This window comes from Pongo pygmaeus, chromosome 4 (assembly GCF_028885625.2).
Source record: "Pongo pygmaeus isolate AG05252 chromosome 4, NHGRI_mPonPyg2-v2.0_pri, whole genome shotgun sequence".
In the NCBI taxonomy this organism is placed as follows: domain Eukaryota; kingdom Metazoa; phylum Chordata; class Mammalia; order Primates; family Hominidae; genus Pongo; species Pongo pygmaeus.
The window spans coordinates 152,721,333-152,734,031 of NC_072377.2; the positions used below are offsets into that span (position 1 = coordinate 152,721,333).

The following is a 12,699-nucleotide window of genomic DNA, read 5'->3' on the forward strand; positions in this document are numbered from 1 at the left end:
ACTAAAAAACAATGAAAACAACAACAATAACATAAACTTCTTATCTTATTTCGTAGGTTAGAAGGCTAAAAAGGATCTCACTGGGCTAAAATCAAAGGGTTGGCAGAGCTGTATTACTTTTCTGGAGTCTGCAGGGGACAAGCCAACTCTTTTTCTCCAGATCTAGAGGCCGTCCATGTTCCTTGGTTCTTGGACCCCCTTCTCTATCTACAAAGCCAGCAATGTTATATCTCTCTGACTGTTCTTCTGTGGTTACATCTCTCTCTCACTCTGTCTTCCATCTCGCTCTTGCAGTTTTAAGGACTGATCCTTGTGATTGAGCCTTACATTGAGCCCATTATGGCAATACAGGATAATCTCTTCATTTCAAGGTTATTAACTTAATTATATCTGAAAAACCCTTTTTGCCATGTAAGGTAGCATATTCTCAGGTCTCAAGTATTAAGACTTAGACGTATTTGGTGGAACGGTATTATTCTGTATACTACAAATTCCTTTACCAATTTAAGAGGCCATACGTTATTCTTCTCTGTATCTTTCACAGTGCCTAGTGCAGAATAATATGTGACCTGAAGGTTTTCTAATGAGATAAATAACAGCAATCCATGTTCCAAATGTGTGACCTAGTTCTCTGAAAAGCATTTTGGTTACTATCAACCTTCAACATCACCTTTTCCATGCAATCATTATGTTTTAGTTTTTAAAGAGGTAATGTGGAGGAAGATTTCTAGTGTTTAGTTATTGGATTCTTAAAACCTGCTTCATTTGGCAGGAGCTGTGCAGTGAATATCGTCATTATGTGAGGAATGGACGACTCCCCTGTACCAGAGAGAATGATCCTATTGAGGGTCTAGATGGGAAAATCCACGGCAACACCTGCTCCATGTGTGAAGCCTTCTTGTGAGTGGGCAGCAGCCACTGCTGCTACTGAGTGTGGGAGAAGATCAGCATCGGGTGGGCAAGAGGGGTGACATTGGAAGTTTTCTCCAGGAGGTAGATAATAAAGGCTGTCTTTGCACTGAGTTTGGAAATTTACTATTATAAAGCCATATACTCAGCCCCTTTATTTCTGGTGTTCTTCAATAGTCTGAGAGGTACTTGAATCACCATCAAGAAAGGACCATGTGCTAAGAGCAAAATTACTCTGGAGTTAATGGCATAAAAGGACTAGGACTTCTGTTCTCTGCAAGCATAAGTCACTGTCAAATAATCCAAAGGTGTAATCATTAGGTGCTAATAAATTGAAAATGAGTTAACATCTAATTGATATCTTAGATTATTTCTGGGGAGAAGAACAACATCTTTATTTTTCAAAAGAGATATAGTCATAGAAGTTTCTTTACTGGTTTGCTATGGCATGTATGTCTTATTCTTTAAACAACATTAAGAACAAGAACGGCTGGGTGTGGTGGCTCACGCCTTTAATTCCAGCACTTTGGGAGGCTGAGGCGGGCAGATCACGAGGTCAAGAGATCAAGACCACCCTGGCCAACATGGTGAAACCCCATCTTTACTAAAAATATAAAAATTAGCTGGGCATGGTGGTGCACACGTGTAGTCCCAGCTACTTGGGAGGCTGAGGCAGGAGAATTGCTTGAACCCAGGAGAAGGAGGTTTCAGTGAGCCAAGATTGCGTCACTGCACTCCAGCCTGGTGACAGAGCGAGACTCCATCTCAAAAAACAAACAAACAAACAAACAAACAAAAGGACAAGAACAATGATATAGAGAGGTGTGTGTTTACCTTTCCACTCCAAAGCTAAGTTGGTGGAGGTATAGAAGTAATGGACCATTTTTATGTAGAGACATTTCTCCTTTAGGGTAGTGTGTATTGGGTGCTAGGAATGACTGTTTTGTCCTCCCTTTTCTTATAGCCAGCAAGAAGCAAAAGAAAAAGAAAGAGCTGAACCCAGAGCAAAAGTCAAAAGAGAAGCTGAAAAGGTAGTAATCCTGAATGTTTATACTGCAATGAAAGGATGAGGTTTTGCAGTATCTCTGTAAAAATAACTATGGAATTACTCAAACCCCAGTTGTGAGGGAACTAGGGAATCATTTAGTCCAGGGATTGAGAAACTTTTTCTTAACAGAACAGATAGCAGATATTTCTGTTTTTGTGGCCATATAATCTCTGTCACAACTACTCAACTTGGCTGTTGTGACTCTAAAACAGCCCTAGACTGTATACAAACATATGGGCATGGCTGACTCCAATACAATTTTATTTATAAAAACAAATGGCTGGCCAGATGTTGCTCACAGGTCACAGTTTGCAAACCCCTGATTTATTCTGTTCCCATATATTAATATTAACATTTAAAATTCAGAGAAAAAGAAGAACTTGCATATAAAGTTAGTGGGAGTATGAGTATCAGTACCAATATCTTCATATTTCAAAGTTCTGGAACAATAGAATTCAATCCTAGACTTCCTGATACCAAAGCCAGCCTTCTTTCTAGTACACTATTTGTTTTTGGATTACCACATTTGGGGAACACATGTGTTCCTTGCTTTACCTGTGGTTACATTTTGGTGCCAGCATTTAGGAAAAAGATTAAAAATTAGCATCCCCAAATAATGTTTTCTTGGATTCAAAAAGGATGGCTCCAAGTAGTTTATTCCAGGTTGTGGTCAATTCCCTGCCCCCATCAAAGACTATTGATATTAAAAATAACCTCTAAAGAAGTATCGCCCTGGAATTCTGTATGTTTGGCTTGTTTACAGTTGTATTGCACAGTTGTAATTCTAAATTTAAAAATAATAGCAGTTCATATGAAAAATAGATTAACTCTTCAACATCTAGAAGAGAAAATTCTTCAGTATGAGCTAATTTCTGATTTCACATTACTACTACAGACAAACTCTCCTCTCATATTATTTTTCTTTTGCTAAATATAACTAGTTAGGGGATCTGGCAATGAACCTTTAAGCTGAGCTAGGAGAAAAATTCCCTCTTTCATCCTCACTGAATTTCAACTTGAACTAAAGAATTCAGAATAAAATACAAAATCAATTGTAATTGCCATTTGTAATTAACTCTTTGATCATAAGTGATTGCTTATTCTGTCTCAATTTCTCATGTAACCCTAAACAAGGAGTGTGCCCAGTCATCAGAGAACTAAGTTTATTGAGAGTCTTGTGTATGGTTGCAGGTTTAGTCTGGATTTTGGGGCTATCAAGGAAAAAGAAATAGAGCCACCTTCTTAAGTCCTTTGTGTTTAATAGAAATTGAACACTATAATTGCCAGAAAAAAAAGTTCTCAGGTCATTTTCTCTTTTTTTTTTTTCCATAAAGCACTTAGTAGGAACCCAATAAACTAATTTCCCAGAAGATACTCAAGCTTTCTCCTTTTCTTTTCCTTTTAGGAGACATGTGATGAATTTCGGAGTCTTTTGCAAAATGGAAAACTTTTCTGCACAAGAGAAAATGATCCTGTGCGTGGCCCAGATGGCAAGACCCATGGCAACAAGTGTGCCATGTGTAAGGCAGTCTTGTGAGTGCACAAAGAAAACTGCTACTGTGGGATGGTGGAATTGGGGAAGCAATGAGCCAGGCAAATCATATGTATTGTGTTTGTCCTTTCCTTACATGTAATAGAAACAGAAGGTTATCTGTAAAGCATTTGAAATAAATCTTTTCTTTATAATGGCCAAGATGCACAGTTCTAGAAATAAAAAATATACAGCTAAGCTATTACATTCTCTGTTAGTTCTGGGGTAGACCCTGCCAGTAGATCACACTTCCTTGATAAAATTCTTAAGTTATTTGCTATCAAGTGGATCCTTTCTCTGGATTATCTCGCAATTCACGTTGGAAAGAAAACACACAGATTTTAATGTCAAAGCCCTTACCTACATTGTTGAAAATAACACATTTTCAAAAAATTAAAAGTAGGTCTTTATACAAAGTTTGGAAGTACACCTAGAATATTCAAGTCATTCAATAGCATTTACCAAACATCTACAATGTACAATGTGTATAACGTGTATAATGATTATACAAAAGTGAATGAAATAGATAATCTTCTCACAAATCATATAGTCCACTGAGATTAGTCACGGACATAAGATAATATAATACAAAGGAGGAACTGTTGAATGAAAACTTTGTCTGTAGTATGTTACGGTACTTCAAGAAAGGGACAGTTAATAGAAAGTTTTATGGTGGGATAAAACTAGACCTTATAATTTGGATAAAATGTGGACATGATAGAAAGTAATGAGAGGAGAAGAGGGGAACAGCAAGAGTAAGGATCTAAAATTAGGAAAAAAGCAAGTCATTTAGTTTAGTCAGAACTTACCAACTTTATCAACCTTGAATGCACACCAAAGGTTTTGAGGTCAATTCTACATGTAATGAGAAGCTGCAAAAATTGTTCAGATAGGACAGTAAGTGGCATAAATATTGTTCCTTTAGGAAGATTCATTTGTTAGCAGTAAACAGGAGAAAAAGAGAAAGAAAGTACTAAACTTAAAATTGCTACTCATGTAGAGGGAGGAGCTGCAATAAATAACCCAGGAAGAGGCAGCTACTCAGAGCAAGGAGGTAGGCTAGAAGGCGAGTGGATCAAGGTGGGGGATGCTGTGAAGGTGAAGTCAATGTCATGTGGCGACAGCTATGCAAGCTGAAGGACAGTAAGCAATTAGAGATGATTCCACAGTTTTGCGTTTGTTTTTTTGTGAAAGGTAGAAAATCCAGGAGAAAGAATACATTTGGTAGAGAAGATAATGATTTTGGGGCCTCTTGAACATTAGGTATTGTGATAAACACATCTGGAGATCCCCAGTGAACATTTATGAAGTGTTAGTTAATTACTCACCTTGTCTTTTTTTTTCTTATGGAATCTCACTCTGTCATCCACACTGAAGTGCAGTGGTGCGATCCCGGCTCACTGCAACTTCCGCCTCCTGGATTCAAGTGATTCTCCTGCCCCAGCCTCCCTAGTAGCTGGGGTTACAGGCATGTACCACCACGCCCAGCTAATTCTTGTATTTTTAGTAGAGACAGGGTTTCACCATGTTGGCCAGACTGGTCTCGAACTCCTGACCTCAGGGATCCACTCACCTCAGCCTTCCAGAGTGCTGAGATTACAGGTGTGAGCCAACACACCCAGCTTTACTCACCTTGTCTTGTTTATGGTGATATATATGTGGTGTTCTTTTATTTTAATGAGACCCCTTCCTGGCAAAGGACTCCATATAATTTATATTTTTATTTTTAGAGAAGGCCTGCAGCATAGTAGATGTTAACTCAATGCTCGATAATTCTGTACATAGTGATTTGTTCATATAATGAGAAACTCAAAGAAATGCACACCACTCTCTGTAATCTATTGTTCCCTACCTCCCACTTTCTAATTTCCAGCCAGAAAGAAGATGAGGAAAGAAAGAGGAAAGAAGAGGAAGATCAGAGAAATGCTGTAGGACATGGTTCCAGCGGTGGTGGAGGAGGAAACACTAAGGTGAGAGCAACCTCTAATTTCAATAACTGGGGCAGGCTCAGCTCCTTGACAATAGGACTATGACATAGCATGTATCGTCTATGGTAAAGGCAGTGCTGAGTCCTTGGGAGAACAGAGAAGTTTCTCCTTAAGGTTGCAGGGTAAGCTATCAGCACATTTTCACTGCTCCAGGGTTCATTTGGATTTCTTTACACCTCAAAATAATTAACAATATGTAATGACCTTATCCCAGTCTCCTGAGCCCTCTTTACGGTAATCTAGACCTCATATCAATAATCGTTCTCATCAGCATCACATGCTCTTCATTTTCTTTCATTATTCTTTCTTGCCTTGGACAGAGCCACTTTTTTGAGGTGGCTTTTCTGTTGATCCAAGGCAGCATGATAGGACAAAAGAGCACAGGCTTTGGAGTCAGATTGGGGTATGATTCTGCCCCTACTACCTGGACTTGTGAGACATTGAGTAAATTACTTCCTCTCACTGAATTCTACTTTCCCTGATTTAGCAGTACTCTTCCAGGGATAAAAGAAAATAATTTAGGCAAAGGTTTAGCATGTTTCTTGAGGCATTTTTAAGTGTCAGCATGGCAATGTTGCACATAAGGTCACCCCTTGGGTCTCTGAACACAGTTTCATAAAATTGCAGTCACCTTATTTATCTTTTTACAACCTTGGAATATCAAAACCATGTCTTCACTTCCAAATCTGACAAAGGCCCAATATTTACCTTTGATAAACTCTGGCTGTTCTGTTTTTTCCCATCTTTTTTGCTTTAGGAGGCTGAGTTCTCCCTTTTAAGGAGTAGCCCTGTTGATTAGAATTGTCTGATAGACATTTTGTGTGTCTTGTTCATAACTTGGTCAAACCTACCTTCCTTGACATTTTGCGTAACTTTGGGTTTTCCTCCAGCATTTTTCTCTCTCTTCTATCTGCACTAGAGACCTGTACATTTTTTTCTGTATAAGTCCAGCTAAATATTTTAAGCAATGTGGGCCTTGTGGGTCATATGATGTCTGCTGCAACTATTTTACTCTGCCACTGTTGTGGGAAAGAAGCAAAAAAAAAAAATATCTGAATAAATGAGTGAGGATGTGTTTCAGTAAAACTTTATGTGTAAGAACAGGCAGCAGGAAAGATCTTCCCTGTGGGCTATACAATTGACCCTTGAACAACATGGATTTGAACTTCCCAGGTCCACTAGTACTTAATTTTTTTTCAACCAAACTTAGATAAAAAATACAGGATTTGTGGGATGTGAAACCTGCATATATGGAGGGCTAACTTTTTGTATAGGTGAGTTGTACAGGGCCAACTGACAGATTTCAGTATACATGGATTTTGATCCTGGAACCAATCCCCCAAGTGCACCAAGGGGAAACTGTAGTTTGCTGACATTTAACATATGCTATTAAATTCAATCATATTTATAATTTCCTTGTGTAGATCCTTAAAAGCAACATTAGTTGCCATGACAACTCATCTCTTATAAGTAAAACATGGGTGATTCTGGTCCCCTTTTCTCTGCAGATACTAGACCTAGATGTTAGGTTTTTTTTTGTTTGTTTGTTTTTTTGAGATGGAGTCTCACCCTGTCACCCAGGCTGGAGTGCAATGGAGCAATCTTGGCTCACTGCAACTTCTGCCTCCCGGGTTCAAACGATTCTCCTGCCTCAGCCTTCCAAGTAGATGGGATTACAGGCACCCGCCACCATGCCCAGCTAATTTTTGTATTTTTAGTAGAGACAGGATTTCACCATGTTGTCCAGGCTGGTCTTGAACTCCTGACCTCATGATCCAGCCATCTTGGCCTCCCAAAGTGCTGGGATTACAGGCGTGAGCCACCACACCCAGCAATGTTATGTTTCTTATAAAGAGAGGTGAAAGAACTTCTCTTACTCAGATTTGTTAAAAACATTTACTAAGAATACAGTAGACTAAGTAATCCAGGGGCTCTTCATTCTTCTCTGTTTTCAGGACAAATGTGCTGAGTATCGGGAACAAATGAAAAATGGAAGACTCAGCTGTACTCGGGAGAGTGATCCTGTACGTGATGCTGATGGCAAATCGTACAACAATCAATGTACCATGTGTAAAGCAAAATTGTAAGTATTTCTCTCAACAGGCATGTCTAAAACATAGTCACATTCCTCTTGAATGAATGGCTATTTCTCATTTGCTATGGCTCCTTCCATGCAAATTATTCTTTTTGTTAATTTCCAAATATTCTATTTTTTTCTCTTGCGTTCTCTAAGGAACAATGAGCCTTAGGAAGGGGAGTTAACCAAGTGGCTGATTTCTATTGCATTTTCTATTACAATTCTGTGAACTCTAAGTGCTATCATGATAGACCGTTGTTCTTTATTGTGCCAGAATCCTAGGAAGACTTTGTCATGGCCATTTGGAATCATTGACCAGCACAGTTGAAGAAAGCTGACTTCTTGTCATTTGCACAGGACACACTTACTGCATAATCCAGGGTCAATATTTGTTAACAAGACGAATATTCACTTTTTTCTCCTCCAGGGAAAAAGAAGCAGAGAGAAAAAATGATTATTCTCGCTCCAGATCAAATGGGACTGGATCAGAATCAGGGAAGGTGAGTTATTATTTGGGTTTTGGCAAGAATGGTCTTTCTGTGAGTCAACAGTTGGCAATCAAAACTATAGAAGAAGGTGTCAGCATGATCAAGCTAGAGCTTGCCCTTAGAAGGTCAGGAGTTACCAAGTTATCAGTGACTATCACTGATAACTTGTTCAGTGAAGAAACCTAATGCCAAGTGGACGTCTTTAAGTCTGACACTTTACAAGGCATTTTTATAAATAATAGTTTATTTAATTATTTCAACAGCCTGGTCAAATATGGCCTTTTAACCTTATTTCATAGATAGGGAAAATGAGGTTTTGCAAGTATACTGGGATTTATTTTTGTTTTTGTATTATTTTGCTGCTAGTGTAACTAGTTACTATAAGCAGATGCTTAAAATAACACAAATTTATTATCTTATATTTCTGGATTCCATAAGTTTTAAATGTTCTGATTGTGCTAAAACCAAGGTGTCAGTAATGCTGCATTCCTTTGTGGAGGCTCTAGGTGAGGATCTGTTTCTTTGCTTTCTCTAACTTCTAGAAGCTACCTGTATTCCTTGGCTTGTGGCCACCCTGAAGCCAGTGATGGCCAGTCAAGTCCTTCTTATGCTGTATCATTCTCACACTGACTGTCCTGCCGCTGCCTCTCTCTTTCATGAGTAAGAACCTTTGCGATTACATGGGCCCCACTTGGATAATCCAGGGTAACTTCCCCATTTTAAATTCAACTGATTAGCAATCTTAATTCCATATTCAACCATAATTCCTCCTTGCCACGTAAAGCAACATATTTGGAGGATCCAGGAATTAGAACATAGACGTCTCTCTCTGTGGGCCATTATTTTGCCTACCACAGCAAGGTTACATGGCTGCCGGACTCTTGGAAAGAAATCCTCTGATTCTCAAATCCAATCAAATACTATGTAAAAACAGCACTTCCAATATAATCTTCCCATCTTTTCAGGATACATGTGATGAGTTTAGAAGCCAAATGAAAAATGGAAAACTTATCTGCACTCGAGAAAGTGACCCTGTCCGGGGTCCAGATGGCAAGACACATGGCAATAAGTGTACTATGTGTAAGGAAAAACTGTGAGTATGTTTCAAAATGAGCTTTTGACTGTGAGTCTTAAAGTACAATAATCATTTCTTACCAGTTTGAGAAAATGACAATTGTTTTAGAAGCAGATCTAGTAATTAATGAGGCGTTTGTTCACTTTGATTGAAATGTTTCATTGTTTTCCCTGCAGGGAAAGGGAAGCAGCTGAAAAAAAAAAGAAAGAGGATGAAGACAGGAGCAATACAGGAGAAAGGAGCAATGACAAAGAGGTAATAGATGTTAGACATGGTAATACCTGAATTCAGTTAGTTCATTGTATGGTATATTTATTCAACAAATATTCGTGAAATGCTGACTCTGTCCCAATCATTGGTGATATAATGGTAAACAACGAAGTCATGGCCAGATCTTGAAAATAAATAGCATGCTCTTCAGTTCCCCAGGAGTGACTCTGATGCAATTGTAGAACCAGTGACAATTGTCAAATTATTGTAGTTAGCCAGTGAATTTCATTTTTGAATTTTTTCTTTCCTTTGAGACAGTGTCTTGCTCTTGCTCAGGATGGTCTCGAACTCCTGAGCTCAAGCGATCCGCCAGAGCTCAAGTCTCAGCCTCCCAAAGTGCTGGGATTACATGAGCCATCGCACTCTGCTGTTTCTGAATTTTTTAAACAAATAAATATCAAGCAATCAGATGCCAACAATTACACAGAAAATTAGTATCAAAAGTTTGGAGTTTGAGGCCGGGTACGGTGGCTCAGGCCTGTAATCCCAGCATTTTGAGAAGCCGAGGCGGGCAGATCACGAGGTCAGGAGATCGACACCATCCTGGCTAACACGGTGAAACCCCGTCTCTAATAAAAGTACAAAAAAATTAGCTGGGCATGGTGGCGGGCGCCTATAGTCCCAGCTACTTGGGAGGCTGAGGCAGGAGAATGGCGTGAACCCGGGAGGCGGAGCTTGCAGTGAGCTGAGATCGCGCCACTGCACTGCAGCCTGGGCGACAGAGCGAGACTCTGTCTCAAAAAAAAAAAGAAAAGAAAAAGAAGAAAAGTTGGAGTTTGAGATAATAAATTCTTGATCTGGCATCTCATTGCCACCTAGTGTTCAGTTTTGGTCTTTGTAAATCGTGTTCAACACTACAACACCAACACGTAGAATATACACAGCACAATGTCTTTTAATCCACCGACGGACTCCAATTTGAAAAGATAAATAGTAAAATTTCCCTAGGAAGATTTTTCCTATTAGTAGGGCAACTTTTCGTTAAGCCTGTAGTGACTAAAGAAAATGAAACCTTAATAGTAATTATCATTATTTAAAAATATTTTGGGAATATCTGTTGTGCGTTATGGTAGATGAATGGCTTTGAGAAAATAACTTTATTGCACAACTTCACATGATCTCTAAAGGACATCTATTTAAAATCTTGGTAAATTTTTAATTTTATGATCCTTGTTTAAAAATTTTTGAACAGAAAAAATGCTATGTATATGTATATATAGAAAATACTGAGTGAAAAAAAAATAAAGAAAATATGGAGGCAGGGTGTGGTAACTCACTCTTAATCCCAGTGTTTTGGGAGACCAGAGCAAGAGAACTGCTTGAGCCCAGGAGTTCAAAACCAGCCTGGGCAACATAGTGAGACCCTGTCTCTACAAAATAATAATAATTAAAAAAAAATAGCCAAGCATGATGGTGCACAACTGTAACTCTAGCTACTTGGGAGGTTAAGGTGGGAGGATCACTTAAGCCCATGAGTTCAAGGCAGCAGTGAGCTATGATAGCATTATTGCACTCCAGCCTGGGCAACAGAGTAAGAACTTGTCTTAAAAAATAAAGACACATGCACATGTATGTTTATTGCGGCATTATTCACAATAGCAAAGACTTGGAACCAACCCAAAAGTCCAACAATGATAGACTAGATTAAGAAAATGTGGCACATATACACCATGGAATACTATGCAGCCATAAAAAATGATGAGTTCACGTCCTTTGTAGGGACATGGATGAAATTGGAAATCATCATTCTCAGTAAACTAGCGCAAGAACAAAAAACCAAACACCGCATATTCTCACTCATAGGTGGGAATTGAACAATGAGAACACATGGACACAGGAAGGGGAACATCACACTTCGGGGACTGTTGTGGGGTGGGGGGAGGGGGGAGGGATAGCATTGGGAGATATACCTAATGCTAGATGACGAGTTGGTGGGTGCAGCGCACCAGCATGGCACATGTATACATATGTAACTTAACTGCACGTTGCGCACATGTACCATAGAGCCTAAAGTATAATAATAATAATAATAATAATAATAATAATAGTAATAATAAAAAGAAAAAAAATTTTCCTGCAAAAAAAATAATAAAATAAAATAAAATAATAAAAAACAAAACAAAACAAAAATAAATAAATAAATAGAAAATATTGAGATTGTGTGTGAGTGTATGTGTGTGTGTGTCAAATAGAGAACTACAGTTTTATCTACACATGCAAAGTTAAATAAGTTTCACCAATAATTATATTTAAACCTCCCCAAAATCTATTCAGTGGTGATATTGTTCCAATTTTTTAGAATTCAGGAAAACTTAAGAGAAGTTAACTACACATAATTAATGAATAGAAGAGCCAAAGACTGAATTGCAGGGTTGCAATACAGTCAGAGGAGTGCTATTATAAACATATGTGGTATTGTGAGCACCTGGAAAATAAAATACTTCCAGTAATTTGTGAAAATGGTAGTTGTGAGACATTTAATATGTTGATAGGTATTTAATTCCAGAGAATTTTTTTAAATGCTGCAATTAAAAGTAAGGCCTGGAATTGTTTGTTTACAGACATCACAATTTAAAGAAAGAAGGGTAAGTACAATTTAGGTTACTGTGTTATTTTTTAAGGTAACGTTTCCATATCACCACTTTGGCTCTTTGGGCTTACATGAAGTTCCAGAGACTTCTGTAGCTCTCTGAAGATTTTAATACATTCTAGATCCTGTCTGTAGACTCGGTTCTGTTGGCTTCTTTTTATGATCATTATGTTTCAATGAACACAAAAGGCAGCTCCATATACTTATCCACACATAGGAGTTTTATTCTCTGCCTTGTAAAAGCAAATAAGTAAAAAGGTATAACCTGGTGGTTAGCAGGTTTCTGATCACAAATTCAACACTGACTTTATTAATTTCGCTGAGATTTATTTTTCTCATCTGTAAAATGGGAATGATGAGTATTTATCTTATAAGATTTTTACAACCACTAAAGGAAATCTATTAAACCACACGATAAAGCACCTCGCACGATAATTTTTTTGTTTTTTTTGGTAAATTGTGGTTGAGAAATGAAGCTGAAAGTTTACATGTTTTTATGTTTTGCCAGGAGAGTGTCATTTAGTTCATTCCAGGGCTTTTGAAGTAGACTTTTTATGTGTGGAATACTGAGTGCATTCATAGGGAGACAGGTTTGGGGCTCTGCCTCGTAGAAAATGTATTAAAATGAGATGGGGCAGGGCATTGGAGGCTCATGCCTGTAATCTCAGTGCTTTGGGAGGCCAATGTGAGAGGATCACTTGAGGCCAGGAGTTTGAGAGCAGC

At 38.3% G+C, this 12,699-nt stretch overlaps 1 protein-coding gene across 3 annotated transcripts in view; it reads left to right on the plus strand.

Moving 5' to 3' along the window:
- SPINK5 (serine peptidase inhibitor Kazal type 5) overlaps positions 1-12,699 on the plus strand; it is a 74,600-nt gene that overhangs the window by 46,610 nt on the left and 15,291 nt on the right. For all 3 annotated transcript variants that reach the window (XM_054489198.1, XM_054489200.1, XM_054489199.1), the window contains exons 19-26: positions 773-900; positions 1,874-1,940; positions 3,363-3,490; positions 5,362-5,458; positions 7,432-7,559; positions 7,981-8,053; positions 9,007-9,134; positions 9,293-9,371. In XM_054489198.1, coding sequence (XP_054345173.1) covers positions 773-900; positions 1,874-1,940; positions 3,363-3,490; positions 5,362-5,458; positions 7,432-7,559; positions 7,981-8,053; positions 9,007-9,134; positions 9,293-9,371 — 828 coding nt within the window. The remainder of the gene's footprint in view (positions 1-772; positions 901-1,873; positions 1,941-3,362; positions 3,491-5,361; positions 5,459-7,431; positions 7,560-7,980; positions 8,054-9,006; positions 9,135-9,292; positions 9,372-12,699) is intronic.